The 15,421-nt window shown below is 41.8% G+C and overlaps 1 protein-coding gene across 1 annotated transcript in view; it reads right to left on the reverse strand.

Annotated features, from left to right (window-relative positions):
* PIBF1 (progesterone immunomodulatory binding factor 1) overlaps nucleotides 1-15,421 on the reverse strand; it is a 121,534-nt gene that overhangs the window by 95,257 nt on the left and 10,856 nt on the right. The window contains exons 6-9 of the mRNA XM_048494119.1: nucleotides 3,673-3,806; nucleotides 2,738-2,846; nucleotides 1,035-1,216; nucleotides 540-665 (exon numbers count right to left, since the gene is read on the reverse strand). Of these exons, the coding sequence (XP_048350076.1) occupies nucleotides 540-665; nucleotides 1,035-1,216; nucleotides 2,738-2,846; nucleotides 3,673-3,806 (551 nt within the window). The remainder of the gene's footprint in view (nucleotides 1-539; nucleotides 666-1,034; nucleotides 1,217-2,737; nucleotides 2,847-3,672; nucleotides 3,807-15,421) is intronic.

The following is a 15,421-nucleotide window of genomic DNA, read 5'->3' on the forward strand; positions in this document are numbered from 1 at the left end:
TTGGAGTGCACTAGCTAATCTGGTTCACCAGATAAGCCTCCACAGCAAAAGTGGCAGAGCGGGGAATCAAACCCGGTTCTCCAGATTAGACTGCACCTGCTCTTAACCACTACACCACGTGGGCTTCACGGAGCTGGCTCCACAGAGAGCATCCTACCATCTTGCCTAAAGTTCCCAACATTGCCTAAGCATGGGAAAAGCTGTGCTGGAGTAGTGTCCATATTGGGAAAAGTGGAAGGGTCCCCAATAATTCATTTCATAACCCTTCCATCTTTATTCCTTTCCTTCAAGGAGCTCAGGGAGGCCTTAGCAGTTCTCTCCATTTTATCCTTACGACACTGTTATGAAGCGAGACCGAGAGAGCTTGACTTTCTTACTTGAAAAGAATGGAAAACTACCCAGTGAACTTCAGGGCTCAGAGGGGATTTGTACTGGATTTTCTCCAGTCCTAGTATATTGGCTCTCAAGCACCAAACATCTTAAAAACCAACAAATAAAATAACCTTCATCTCGTGCACCATTATTTCTAAAACAATTACCTGTTTTCACGTTCGTACATTTCCTTTGTTGCTGTTCGAAGATGTTCTATTTCCTGTGCTGTTTTTAGCCTTATCTGCTCTAGTTGATCGTGCAGTTTGTTTTCATATTCAGTTTTATAATGGTCCCTGAAAAACAATTTTAAAATTGCAATATCACATTTTTTAAGTATTTAGGTTTTTGTTTCTCTTTTAATGTCATGTTTAGTTATTGAATCCAACTATTTGTAGCAATTTCAACACTCCAGATCAGTCACTTGGGGAAATGCAAATTAAACCTTTGAGCAGACAGGTTTGCTTGCACTAAGATTTCTTCAGTATGTAGAAATACAAATCCTCATATTAAACTAGATTCTAATTTCAATTACATGGGTCCACTTAATTCTGACAAAATGACCATTAACTGTTCCTTAGGTTTATCATCCAGAGCTCTGATCAAAGGTACTCTGATGTAATGAAACGTCTGGTGATGCTGAAAACATGACTAGAACTATGTACCTGGATGTCACATATTTCTCATACATTTCTTCTCTAGACTTTTTGGCATCTTCTAGCTGAACCTGAAGCCTTTCAAGACGATCTTCTTCATGAGCGCAACGAACATTGAGCTCCATGTTTTGACGATTGAGATAATCCTTATCCTTTTGTAGCAAGGTAACAGACTGTTGTAAAGTTGCAACCTATGAACAAAATGATGGTGATATAAAGAAGGCAGACTGTTTTAACTGACAATCACACTAGAAGTCGGCAAATAATGTTTTCCGAGCAGCAGAAACAAGACTTCATTTCCTCAAAGGGGATCACACCTTACTTGCTGAACAACCAGGATTCAGATTTACACCTGTTCTACGTTTTTAGTCCATTTGTTATGATGGCATCATGCTTATGCTTTTCTCTGCACGTGGTCCACTCAGTGGCATAGCGAGAGGGGGACATAGGGGCTGGAATCCCAGGCACCACTTCCGAAGGAGCATATTGCAGGGCTGCGCCACCACTGCAACAGCAGAGGCACAAGCTGAATGCTAGTCAACAAGGCTCACCTGACCCCTGAACTTGACCTGCCCCAAGGGATTAGGGGGGCACGGCTGTGGGGAGACATGGCATCCAGGATGAGCTCCAGGTTCCATATTATAAAGCTGTGTCCCCGGGACAACTGTAAAATTGCCATATGTTTAAAGTTTGTTGCATTAATCACAAGCATATCATTTTGTATTATCATTCAGAAATTATTATGTTCTTTTGTTCACCCTCCCTTTCAGATGGCAAGAGTATGGAAACCAGCCAGTTTCCTTCTCCTTTAACCTCTACTACTGAAACCACACCATCCTGGGAAATTACTATCATTCACTAGACTCAGTCTAAGGAGAATGCATTCTCCTTGAAATCACCAATATGTCCTCATAAGGTTATAGTATATTGTTTACCAAATCTACAGTGTATCAAGTAAGGGATGAATTAAACATTAGAATAAAGCACATTTATTTGGATCAGGGGCGCCCAACATGGTGACCTCTGACACCTTCCTGGTGCCCATCAATCGTCTTTAGAAAGTGGGCTGTCTCAATTTAGAAAGTGGGTGGGGCTTTTCCCTAGCAGATCCTCTGATTAGCTGTGCAGATGTTTTTAAAATGTTGCTTCAGAGCAGATGTCACCACAGCACAAGGATCTTTACTGTGTGCCTGAAGATAAGTTGAAGATAAGTTGCAGAGAGACTCCACCTCTCTGTAGCAGCCATTTTGTGGCTGTGCCCACCATTCTGTCTTAGAAGTCCAAAGACACCTACAAGCTCAAAGATTTCAGGACTCTTGATCTAGATAGCACATATATTTAAAATCATGAATATTGCATAGCTTTGAAAGATGAAACTGCTTCCAAAAAGTAGAATAACACAGCAGCATGTCACATGAAACAGACTATGATCAGATGGAGCTGAGATTGAAACTGAGCTGGACAAAGAGGGGAGGAATGCTGGCAGGACAATGCTGAGCTCATTCACTGAGCAGGCCAGTTCATAACCAAGGTAAGGCTGACTAGCTGTGTATGATGCAGGGGGTAAGGTTTGCAAAGAAACTAACCATTCTAAACACTGACCAAACTACAGATGTAACATCAGTTTGGGGATCTGAAAGAAGTTAATTTTAAGCTTTATTATACTTAATTGTTTTTTTTAAATAAAGTTAAACAAGTTATGAAGTTTCCACCTCTTTTGACAAATCGTTTCTTTCTTTAGCTAGCGCTGTGTGAGACACTTCTAATATTTCATGTTTTCTTCGGAGTTCCGACAAATCATGTTCAAATGCATCCCGTTCACTGTTGAATGAAAAAGCATACATGAGGATCGAGAACTGCAAAAATCCCCAGCCTTTGATTCTATCTGTAATCTAATTTTCAAAGAAACTCCACTGTATATGAGAATGATGTTATACAACTCATATGCTTTCCTTTATCTCTGTGGTGTGGTCAGACTAAGACACAGGAGATACATGTTCAATTCCTCATCTAGTCATGAAGTTAACTGGTGACTGGGCCAGTTATATTCCTGCAGCGTTGGTGGATAGCTAAAATGGGATGACAAAGGCCATATACTCCAGCCAAATTATTTATGCTGTGGAAGGAGTGGACAGGGAGAACTTTTTCTTCCTTTCAAAAATATTAGAAACGAGGGGCATCTGCTGAAGCTGAATGGTGGGAGAGTCTGAAAAGACATAAAAGTAGTACTTCTTCAGCCAGCATGCAGTTAAATTTTGGCACTCGCTGTGAAGGGCGTGGTGATGACTACCAACTTGGAAGGCTTTAAAAAGGGGAGTGCACAAATTCAGGGAGGATGGTGATAGGGAGAATCTGGTGACAGACCAGATTGGGAGCGGGGGGTGGGGGGTGGGGGGTGCCTCAGCTAGTTCACAAGCCTGCTAAGTCCTCTCAAGGGGCCAAAATCATTCCCCAGGCTAAACGTTTCAAACATTTAACACTTTTGACCAAATCAAGAAAATAAAGATTTTAACTGATTACTTGACAGAACTTATTAATTACATACATTTAAATACAGGAAGATTTCAATTAAGGTGCTTGGCGGGAACTGATTAAGCAAGTTGACTGAAATTTCCAGCAATTATAAACCATAATGAGATATACTTACCATTTCACTTTATCATAATTCTCTTGCCTATAGTCTCCTTGATGCACCATTTGTTTTGTATCTGCTAGTTCGAGTGTTAAACGTTGACATCTGACATCTAGTTCTGACCGAGTTCTTCTCTCTGTTTCATAACTCTGGAAAACAACATTTAAAACAGCAGTAGTGACAATGATTATTTGCCCACCTCAAAAATGTTCTTCTTGCTAGACTTTATTTTAATTTCCACAGTCTATTAATAGCCAGCAAAGGCTTGTTATTAACATGGTGTGCAGCATTATATCCAAGTGAGCTGGTCATATTATAGCAGGGTACTGAGTTGGAGCTGGACTAGCATTTTCATGGGCACAAAAGCCTCCACCTACAAAGCGCAATTTTGCAACCTATTCCTGGGGACATTTTGGGCTCCCACAGGAGGGCGGAGGATAGGTGGGGAAATCGCACTGTCTGGGCAGCAACACTAATCTGGAGCCAACCCTCTATTTGTGAAAAAAATCCAAAATCCATCAAATTATTAATGATCCACTTCATTAATTTCTCAGAACTAAATATTGCTTCCCATCTATGGTGCATTTGTATGCTTCATCCCTCTTGGTTAGCTGTGATTTTTCTCTCTGTTTTACCTTACCACTTCCTAATTCCTGTGATCATGGGGGGGGGGGGGGGGAATGGCCAATTCCTGTGGCCTGCAAAGGATAGATTATTCCTGGACATGGTTTGGAACTGAGGCGCAATGCGACTATCTCTGTTCACAAAAAACAAGGGCTTTGGCCTTGTGTTTCTCAAACAGGTGTGACTGATACGGCATGGCAAAACGTGTTCAAAACCAAGAACACTATCAGAAACATTATGATGCATTTATAAAGCAATCCCAAGCAGTTCTACTAAAAGATAAGCCCAATAGTATTCGGGGGGGGGGGGGTTCCCTCTTTGGAAACCTATTGAAACCTAGGGGGATTAGCCATGGGGAAGGGCTGAAAACTCCAAGTTTTTTGTTTGTGCCTTGACTTATTAGAACGTTGTGCTATTTAACCATCATCAGCTCTCAGCAGTTTGGGCCATAGATTCTTGTAAGCTTTCTTGTAGGAAAGAGCATTTAACAAATAAAGAGCCGTACCTTACACTGTCAACTTTAAGAAGTACAAGAGATTCTTTACACCAGAGAATCAGAAAGCAGGTGGGAGCGGTACTTAACCTTACTATGCTCATCCATTCTCCTCTGCACACATAACTCTAATGGCCCCTGAGAATGGAGATCAAGCAGCTTGTTACTTTTAATTCTGGCCACTAGTCCCTCCCACCCCATTTTTTGGCCCTTTTCTATACATTTAAAACATTTTATCCTCTGCAGTCCCAGCTCCAAAAACCTCAGAAATAAGAAGTTAAAGTGGAAACCATCCAAAGGGTCAGGTTCAGGAAGAGATTCAATACTGAACACAGTGAAAAACCGATGAAATACTTTAAACAATACTTTTGAAAAGTAGGTGGAGCCACCAAGGTTAGTTTCAGGTCAGAGACAAACCAGTAATTATGGTACTATCCTGGTTAGTCAGTTGTATATATAAAAATTCTAGTTCTGCCAGACATTTTGAGTTTGAAAAGCATTTTCACCACTCTTGACAATGTGAACCAAGCTAATTAACTTCCATCTTAATAGTACTCTTATAATCTTCAAGAAGCCAGTGTTCGGCTCAGGCCAGATTTTTACTGGAAGACACCAACCCAATCATTACAGTGTCAGCTGCTTAAGCTCTGTGCAATTGCCAGTAAAATTTGTCAAATGCACTGACACATAAATTCCAAATAGTGTTTATGGGCTTTGAGAATCGATTTGGTTTTAATATTTGCAAATTATGTTTTACTGTACTTCACTCTGTACTTTATAACTATTTTATCATTTTGGTCCAAAATTTTAAGCAGTGTTTTAATTGTGTATGTTGGTCTTTGACCGTATAACAAAACTGAGGCTCTGATTGTGTAGTTATAAATTCTGCTCGATGAGAAAAACGAATATTTAGTTTAGAAAATGCTGACTGATGCTAATGGACTAATGACAAGGTATATCACTTGCACCAGGGCTGCAAAAATGTCACATCTGTGCCAATGTCATCATGATCATGTTGAACTCCAAGAAAAGGTGTGTGTTAGGGGTCTAGGCCTTGAGTTACCATTGGGTGGAGAGATACATTAAATGTGCCCAAAGGCTTCTGTATACCTTCCAACTTTGCTTCTTTGATTCAGCTAACCACCAATTCATATCAAACTGACTTTTTGAAATGTCCCTCACTTTTAAAACAACTATGCAACATGTAAACCAGAGGTGTCCAGCTCTGGCACTTCAGATGTTCATGGACTGCAATTCCCAACAGCCTCAATTGGCCATGCCAGCAGGGGCTGATGGGAATTTTAGTCCATGAACATTTGAAGTGCCAGAGTTGGAGCCCCCTGATATAAATAGTGTGGCCACTATTCCACTAACACAAGGACAGAGCCCCACCAGGGGCATCAACTAGTTGTGTTATTAGCTGAATGCATGTCTGAATGTTCATTACAACAACCTTTTCTTGGTCATTAAGACAAGAGAAACTCAGAAAAACAGCTGTAAGCAAGCGTTAAAGAAGACATTAACATAACTACTCAGTCAAATACCTATGGAGCTTAATAAAAATTCTGTCAGGCCGGATGTACTGGCGTAATGCCCATTGGGCAAGGTGGGCAGCTGCCCAGGGCATCACCTTGTGGGGGGCATCAAAATGCTGGGTTCGTTTTTGGATATTTTTAGTGGTTTTCCATTTTTGGCCTACAGGGGGCGCAGTTTTTAGGCTAGTGGCACCAAAATTTCAGCGTATCATCAGGAGAGACTGTCCTTATGCTACCCCCCAAGTTTGGTGAGGTTTGGTTCAGGGAGTCCAAAGTTATCGACTCCCAAAGGGGGTGCCCCAATCTCCCATTGTTTCCAATGGGAGCTAATAGGAGATGGGGGCTACAGTTTTGAGGGTCCATAACTTTGGATACCCTGAATCAAACTGCACCAAACCTGGGGGGTATCACTAGGGAAGTCTCCTGATGAGACCCTGAAAGTATTGAGACTGTGCCTTCAGAAATGTGCCCCCCCCAGCCTGCAACCCCCATTGACAGCAATGCAGAAAACTCAATGCAGAACAAAGATTCTTGGGCAAATTTTGGAGTGTTCTTGCAGGGAGGGGATTCTTGGACGTATCAGAACCAAAAATCTGGAAACTGTCATGATGGCACCCCCAAGGTTTGGTGCAGTTTGGTTCAGGGGGTCCATAACTAGGGTAGCCCCCATCTCCTTAGCAAAGAATGGGGGACGGGGCACCCCTTTGAGGGTCCATAACTTTGGACCCCCTAAACCAAACTGCACCAAACGTTGTGGGTACCATAAGGACAGTTTCCAGATGATACCCTGAAGTTTTGGTGCGAATACATCCAAAAATGCGCCCCCTGCAGGAACATCCCAGAAATTTGCCCAAGAATCTTTGTTCTGCATTGAGTTTTCTGTATTGCTGTCCATGGGGGTTGCAGGCTGGGGGGGGGGGCATTTCTGAAGGCACAGTCTCAAAGCTTTCAGGGTCTCATCAGGAGACTGCCCTGATGATACCCCCCCAGGTTTGGTGCAGTTTGGTGCAGCGGGGCCAAAGTTATGGACCCTCAAAACTGTAGCCCCCATCTCCTATTAGCTCCCATGGGAAACAATGGGGGATGGGGCACCCCCTTTGGGAGTCCATAACTTTGGACTCCTTGAACCAAACCTCACCAAACTTGGGGAGTAGCATAAGGACAGTCTCCTGATGATATGCTGAAATTTTGGTGCTGATATGTCTAAAAACTTCACCCCCTGCAGGCACCCATGTTCTGGTGCAAAAAATTTTTTGGTCGTGGTGGAGTGGCCGCCCATGGGGGGGTGGCCATCCAACTCAGGTTTTGCCCAGGGCTACAGTTTGCCCAGAGCTGCCTCATTACGCCCCTGGCTTCGTCTCCCATATTCTAGAATAGTCACCAGAGGAAGTGAACAAAATCTCAATCTCTAGACTCAAGAGCTGGCGGGGTGTAGTGGTTAAGAGCAGATGGACTCAAATCTGAAGAGCCAGGTTTGATTCCCCACTCCTCCACATGAGTGGAGGAGTTTTATCTGGTGAACTGGATTTGCCTTCCCACTTCTACACATGAAGGCTGCTGGATGAAGTTGGGCTAGTCACAGTTCTTTGGAACTGGGACTCTCTCAGCCCCACCTACCTCATAAGGTGTCCGTTGTGGGGAAAGGAAGGGAAAGTTGTTTGTAAGACCCTTTCAGTCTCCTTCCAGGAGAGAAAGGGGGATATAAATCGAAACTCTTCTTCTTCATCATCATCTTCCAGAATTGCAGCTGATCTCCAGGCAACAGAGACCAGTTCCCCAAGAGTAGATAGGCTGTATGGAATCATATATCCCTGCTGAGCTCCCTTCCCGCCCAAAAATTTGCCTTTCCCAGGCTCTGCCCCCAAATCTCTAGAAATTTCCTGAGCCACAGATGGCAACCTGACAGACCGGTTTGGTTCTGCTGGGCATAAGTAACAACTTGATTGTAGTTCCACCGACTTAGGTTGACTGTGTAGTTTCAATTAGGGCTGGTGTCAACGTAAGAGCCCACTGTTGTCAACCCCGCACTCACATTTGCTAGCACTACATCATGCTCCCAGACACATGTACTGATATGTCTATAAATGCACCCCCTGCAGGCACCAATGTCCTGGTGCAAAAAAAATTGGTCGTGGTGGAGTGGCCGCCCATGGGGGGGTGGGCATCCAACTCAGGTTTTTCCCAGGGCTACAGTTTCCCCAGGGCTGCCTCGTTACGCCCCTGGCCGGATGACATTCATTGGATAGCATTCATATTAGGTCTGGCTTTAACATCTTTAGGGAAATTGGAACAGATTCTTTCTTCCACTTCTTTATGTAAATACTTAATATAAATAAGTCCCATTCGGACCTTAAAGCAGATCATGAAATCTATTCACTAAACAGTTCATTCTGTTTTCCAATGATAAGTTTTCCCATAAAGCTTCATAATTCTTTCGAAGTAAAAAACACACACAAACATTTCTAAGTTACATCACTCATTCAATTTATTACTTGGTCATAAGACCATACCATTTTTTACTGAATGTTATGAGATTCAGGAATCAAATGCCTTCTGGGGTTTAAAGGTATCCATCTCCACAGCCTTTACTGAAACAGATAGTTATATAAAATTGAAAACAATGGCAAATTGATTGGAATAACTGATTGCCAGATATTTAAACTTGAGACTTGAGGCGCAGTGGTAAGCTACTGCATCAGAGGCAAAGCTCTGCTTCTGACCCAAGTTCAATCCTGACAGAAGTCCCGCTGAAGGTAGCTCACTGAAGGCTGACTCATCCTCCCATCGTTCTGAGGCCGGTAAAATGAGTACTCAGCTTACTAGAGATAAAGTGTAAACAACTGGAGAAGGCAACAGCAAATTCTGCCTGCCTAGATGATTGACATTGCCCCATGGATCAGTGATGATTGGGTGCTTGCGCATCTTTACCTTTTGCCTTTATTTAAACTTGAGAGAATCTACTAAAGTCCTTATTTCAGATCCTTTCCTTCCCAATAAGATGCAGCCAATCAGACCAAAATCATCATCCGGTTCTAAATACTCCTTTAAAAAAGCAAATTTAGCTTTCTTGTAATATATCTTGACTTTGGAATTCCCCTACTCTATCCCTCGTATTAGATCACACATTGTTTTGATGTTCACTCCAAGGAGCCTATTATTCCTGATCCCCTACAATCATTCATATATTTAGCAACATTTTAATAGATTGCAAATGTAAAATCCATGTTCTGTTCAGCATGTAAAAAAACAAAACACTGATGTCACACAATACTATTTGCCCTTAAGCTAGGTACAGATAATTTCACCCTTGTCCAGGCTGATCACTATTAAAACAGGTGGATTTATTAAACCCTGAAAAACAAGTTCTTGTACTTCACATGTTTTTAATTTACAAGGAAGACTCTCCAACTTCAGGAGCATCACCTTGGCAGGCAACAAGAAGCCTCACAAATTTCTACCCTGGGTCACCAGGAAAGGTCACTGTTTGGGGGTACAGCACACATCGGTATTAACAGAATTAGATGGAACCAGGCAGATGAACAGAACCAGGTCAGATAGGGCGTTAAAAAAATTAATCAGGTCAATCAGAAATCAGTCTTAATTGAAAATCTATCTGTTGCCTTAAAGCCAAGCCTGAACCCTTTATGCTTTGGCATAAAAATGGAAAACTAGTTCAGTAATTACAGGTTCGGAAAACATGTTAACACCACTCTTCAAAAAGAAGAGTTGGTTTTTGTATCCTGCTTTTCTCTAGAAGAAGAAGAGTTTGGATTTATATCCCCACTTTCTCTCCTGCACCTGCTCTTAACCACTATGCCACACTGGCTCTCTACCTTTAAAGAGATGCAAAGTGGCTTGCAATCTCTTTTCCTTCCCCACAACAGATTCCTTGTGAGGTGGGGGATGACTGAGAGAGTTCTGAGAGAATTGTGACAGGCTCAAGGTCACCCAGCAAGCTGCATGTGGAGGAGTGGAGGAACAAACCCAGTTCTTCAGATTACTGTCTGCTGCTCATGTGGAGGAGTGGGGAATCAAACCTAGTTCTCCAGATTAGAGCCCGCTACTCTTAACCACTATACCACACTGGCTCCCCTCCAACTCTGGAGAAGGAAGCAAGGCAGCTAAATTCCCAGAAAACCACTGTGTGTATGTGTGTGGGAGGTGTTTCTGAAAAGGTAACTTCTTGGTATTGTCCTTAACCCCATGATCAAACCACTTCTTTCAGTGGCCTTTAAAAAATGCTGAAGTAAAACCAACTCAAATTCCAAACAGTTTACTCTGGAAAATCTGGAACTGTTAACAATCTATATTCCATAATGCATGCTGCAGGAATCAAGCATAAATATAAGGTTTTTTCTGCTTTTTTAAAAAAAACTTCTTTCCGCATGTCAGCTGTCAGGATCGTTGTATTAAAGAAAAAAGTCAGGACGAGAGAGATGGAGCTTTCCTTTTAAAGGAGGAAAATGAGATGGGGGAAGGGAAGAACCAGGTGAAAATAGCTTTAGAATAGCTTTTCCCAGCAAGAAAGCAGCAAGAGAGGAAAGTGTTTATCTATTCAGATATTTGATTCCTGCAAAGCAAGATGCAAAGTGGCTTACAATCCAACAGGAGAAAAATCTAAAAATCAGAATGCAATTAAATACAGATGCAGCAGCCAGAAGGGAATGAGCAACAGGAAGAAACTCAGCTCCTAACAGAACAACCCCCTCCCCCCATTAAAACCCTCCCTGCAGCTACATTTACATGCCAGCAGCTACAATGCCAGCAGCTACATTTACAAACATATTATTTTTTTTAAAAAAAGTCAACCCCTATCAGCGTGGCCGACTTTCTAATCAAAAGTGTTTCGCTACTTCAGACACTGACCTCAAAACTGTTACCCCAAACAGCACAGGTCCCCCTGTCTCATTGACCAATGAACCTCTTACAGAGAAATGACACGAACTGTTAAACCACACAAAACCAAACATCCCCTGTTCTATACCTGCCACCTGACCTTCAGAGAGGCACATGGCCTCCAGACAGGGAGTTTCTATTTAACTACCGTGACTAATGTTAGTTGGGAACAGGTCTAGTAAAGGCTGTGCATCCAATCATTTGATTTTTCTGGGAAGAAGGTAGTACTCATATCAATTTTCTATTAGAATGTTCACTGAGTTTTGCAGATGTCTAGATACTTTTAAACTTTTTGCCTCTGTTGGAGGCTGAGCAGTGGTCAACAAAAATGGACCTTCCGTGCCCTTACAGCAGCTAAAAGACTCACATAACAACCGTGGAAAAATAAAAACCAACCTCTGGTAAATCAATGGGTTGAGGACCTTACTTTATCAATATCTAAATGCATGGCATGTAGTCAAAAACTGAGTATGGACTTACTGCTAAATATTCAGAAACCAAGTGTATCCCTTTTTCCCCCCAAAAGGTTTTGGGTTTTCCCTGTTTTTTGAAGAAAATGAATATTTTTTTAAAAAAATCTAGCAAATGTTTCGTGTACCCCTTTTTAAAAAACCCAACTATTTATCAACACATTCCAGGAAAACATAACACAAAATTGAGTAAAATGGCCTCTTAACTAGCACACAACACCAGTTCCATTAGTTCGTTATGGTCTGAAAACATACTTCTTCGCCACAGGGCTAGAAAGTTCTAATACCTATTTTAGTTATATTTTCCCTATGTAACCTTGCCTCCCTCCCTCCCCCTTTTAGGCTACGGGATATGGTTTTTGAGAAGATGTGCCCAGCAACCCGCACAAAATAATGAATGTGACCACACCACGGATTGTGTAAATGGTATTACATTTGCCACAGTCTAATAGATTGTAGGATAACGAGAAACCCGACTGTCATCATATGACTACATTTTAGCTATAGAAGTTTGCAGGCATGCCTTACTAGGCTGCTATCAGTATGCTATGGATAGGTTGTAGGAGCCCTCAAGTATTTGTGGCTTTCTATGGGATATCACAACCTAGTTTTCCTGGTGGCTTCAGAAAGGGGTAAAAACAATGCAGAAAGAAAAGCCTGCAGTGAATGGCTGCGAGGCAGAGTACCAGTAATCCGAATGGTCTGAAATTCATCTCAGTAATTCTTTAACTGCCTTCAGGCAAACTTTTCAGGTGCTGAAAAAAAGGAAAATGGCAAGTCAAATGTATCAAGCACGTACAAGTGCCTTCCAAAATACTATTTTTCAGCCCTGGCCCCTACCTGGTGGAACACTCTGCCACCTTACATCAGGGCCCTGTGGGATTTGATGCAATTCCGCAGGTCCTGCAAGGCAGAGTTGTTCCGCCAGGCTTTTGGTTAAGGGCTGATACTTAAATCAAAATTGTAATTGTTTTTATTCTCAGTTACACTTGTTACTGGCCCTAATCCTTAAACCCTCTATGCTTTAAATGACGTTTTATTTTAATTCTATTTGAAGTTTTAAGATTTAGTTGATTTTAAATTTAAATGTATTTTTACTAGATGAGATATGATTTTAACTATTATAACTGTTTTAATTGGTTAGTTATTTGAATGCTATGTGTTACTGATTACTGTAAGCCACTCTGAGCCCTTGTGGGGAGGGCGGCATATAAATCGAAATAAATAAATAAAATATTTATAGTTTTATTCCCGGTTTGGCAATTAGACATCAGGTGCATTTTCAACATATAGCTCAATTCATTCTACGTATTGAAGTGCTGGAGCTAAGCCAGCACACTTGCCAGGGAATTGGGGGGGGGCGGGGGGGGGGAGAATCCCAATACGTTTTCAATAAGATAAACTTTGTTAGGAGACTATAAAAGTATTGATTCAAATAGACCAGGGTGGAAACAAATGTCTGCTCTCACAAGCTTGAGAGCTGATTAGATGCATTTGTCTTCTGAAGATCATGACATCAAATGTTTAACCTTTCACCAGAAACTGAACACCTAAACAAGCACAGACCCCGCTCAGCACGCACTCTTTCACACCATCTTTATGCAGGATCCCACTCAATCACTGCTGTGTCTTAGTTCTAGAAGCCAAAGGAAGAGTATTATTGCTGGGCAGATACTGACATCAAGTGGTAAGTAAGAGTATAAGCTTCGATTCAGCCTTTGTGACAAAAAGAAATGAGAACAGTTTGCAGGCACTTGATGCATTTAAAAAAAGCTCAACTAGGACAAGCTAAGAAAAACAACCGAGAAACTTTAATTTCTATAAACCTCTTGTTCAGAATGGATGGTCAGCAAAAATAAAATGGAGGTGGAAGATGAAGAGAAGGAAAAAAAGGATGTTTCAGGTCACAGAGAAGAGTCCCCAAATTTGCAGTTTATAATGACCTTAAATGCAGGTGCTGTTGCTTTAGATTAGATGGCGTTGGTACAAAACCAATTTCCAACTGCATGTGTCTATGTCATTAAAAACTGTTTATTCTTGGCAGCTATGAACCTGGTATGTGCCTGACAATTAACACTTTACCTACTACTCATATAAAGTACAAAGGAATTGAAGATGCAGATATTCAAGCTAACTTTCATTAGTCACAAAATCAGAATTGGCACCTTGTATAAATGAAATCCCAACAACTGGAATCCTTAACTGGGATTCACCCAGGCTATTCCAGGTGCTGTTTTGCTGGAATGCCTATGACTGAACGTGGGATTACTCCCACATGCAAAACTTCCACAGTCCCAGAAACTGGTGCATTTTGAATGATACCTGGTCCAAATAAACAGTACTTGCTTGCTTGCCAGAGACTGATTTTCTATGGAAACACTACTTTTTAGGAAGAGTCCTTGATACATTATAGAAATACTCAGAGCAGATTAAAGGCTTTACTAGGACTCATTCTTGGCTCCTGAATGTAGAAACATTGCAAGTATTTATTTTATCTCTATTCTTGCTAACTGGAACATTGGAACCTCTATATTCCAATGCTGCCAGCTTTGGGTTTGGGGAATACCTGCAGATTTTAAGGGTGGGTGAGGAGTTTTTTAGGGTGGGTTTTTAGGGTGGGTGGGGTTTAAAGTGGGATGTGGACTCTCTTGCAGGGTATAATGCCAGAGAGTCCACTCTCCAAAGCAGTCATCTTCTCCACGGGAATTCATCTCTGTAGTCCAGAGATCAGCAGTCATACCAGAAGATCTCCAGGCCCCACCTGCAGGATTGCAACCCTTTCTGGATACTCAGATGATATTGATAATTTTGGTGGGAGAAGAAGTCTTCATTGATTGACATCCTCCAGTCTTGAATGGCTCTGTCTTTTGTGGGAAGCTAGCCTTTTAAAAAAATGTTTCAAGATGGTACCACGAATGTGGTGTAGTGGTCAAGAGCAGGTGCACTCTAATCTGGAGAACCAGGTTTGATCCCCCACTCTGCCACTTGATCTGCGGAGGCTTTTCTAGTGAACCAGATTAGCTTGTGCACTCCAACACATGCCAGCTGGGTAACCTTGGGCTAGTCACAGTTCTTCGGAGCTCTGTCAGCCCCACCCACCTCATAGGGTGTTTGTTGTTGGGGGGGGGGGGGAGGACAAGGAGACTGTAAGCCCTTTTGAGTCTCCTTACAGGAGAGAAAGAGGGGTATAAATCCAAACTTTTCTTCTTCTAAAAAGTTGTTTAAAAAGATGCTGCAACATCCACTGAGTGAGGGAGAGAAACAAATTCAGAGATGGAAAAGTTTACTGCAAGAGATACCCAAGAGATTATGTGCACAGAAACCTTCTTGATATTACTGACAGTTCGCAGTTCAAACTTCCCCAATAAAGTTTGTTTGCTATATAACTCAAGCGTTGCTTGGCTGGACATGACTACCTAGATGCATTTTAAAATGACGTCAGACTTTTTTGTGAATGGAAGCTGACTAGGTTGTTGAGCTTCACTGGAAGAGCCATTACACTGGCTGCAGTAACTCTCTTGAGGAATGCACTGAAAGCCATTATTACACAGCACAGAAGCAAGAGGGGCACTATGAATCTATTCAAGTGTCTACCAAGACCAAATATTTGACAGTTTACAGCAAGACATTTTGAGAGGGTAACCAGTACAAATGGCTACACCTGCCCCACAAAGAAAATAATTGCACAGTCCAGCACACTGTACTTTGTATATGTCAAAAGAACTGAGGAGACAGGAAAAAACTGG

This window comes from Sphaerodactylus townsendi, linkage group LG04, assembly GCF_021028975.2.
Source record: "Sphaerodactylus townsendi isolate TG3544 linkage group LG04, MPM_Stown_v2.3, whole genome shotgun sequence".
In the NCBI taxonomy this organism is placed as follows: domain Eukaryota; kingdom Metazoa; phylum Chordata; class Lepidosauria; order Squamata; family Sphaerodactylidae; genus Sphaerodactylus; species Sphaerodactylus townsendi.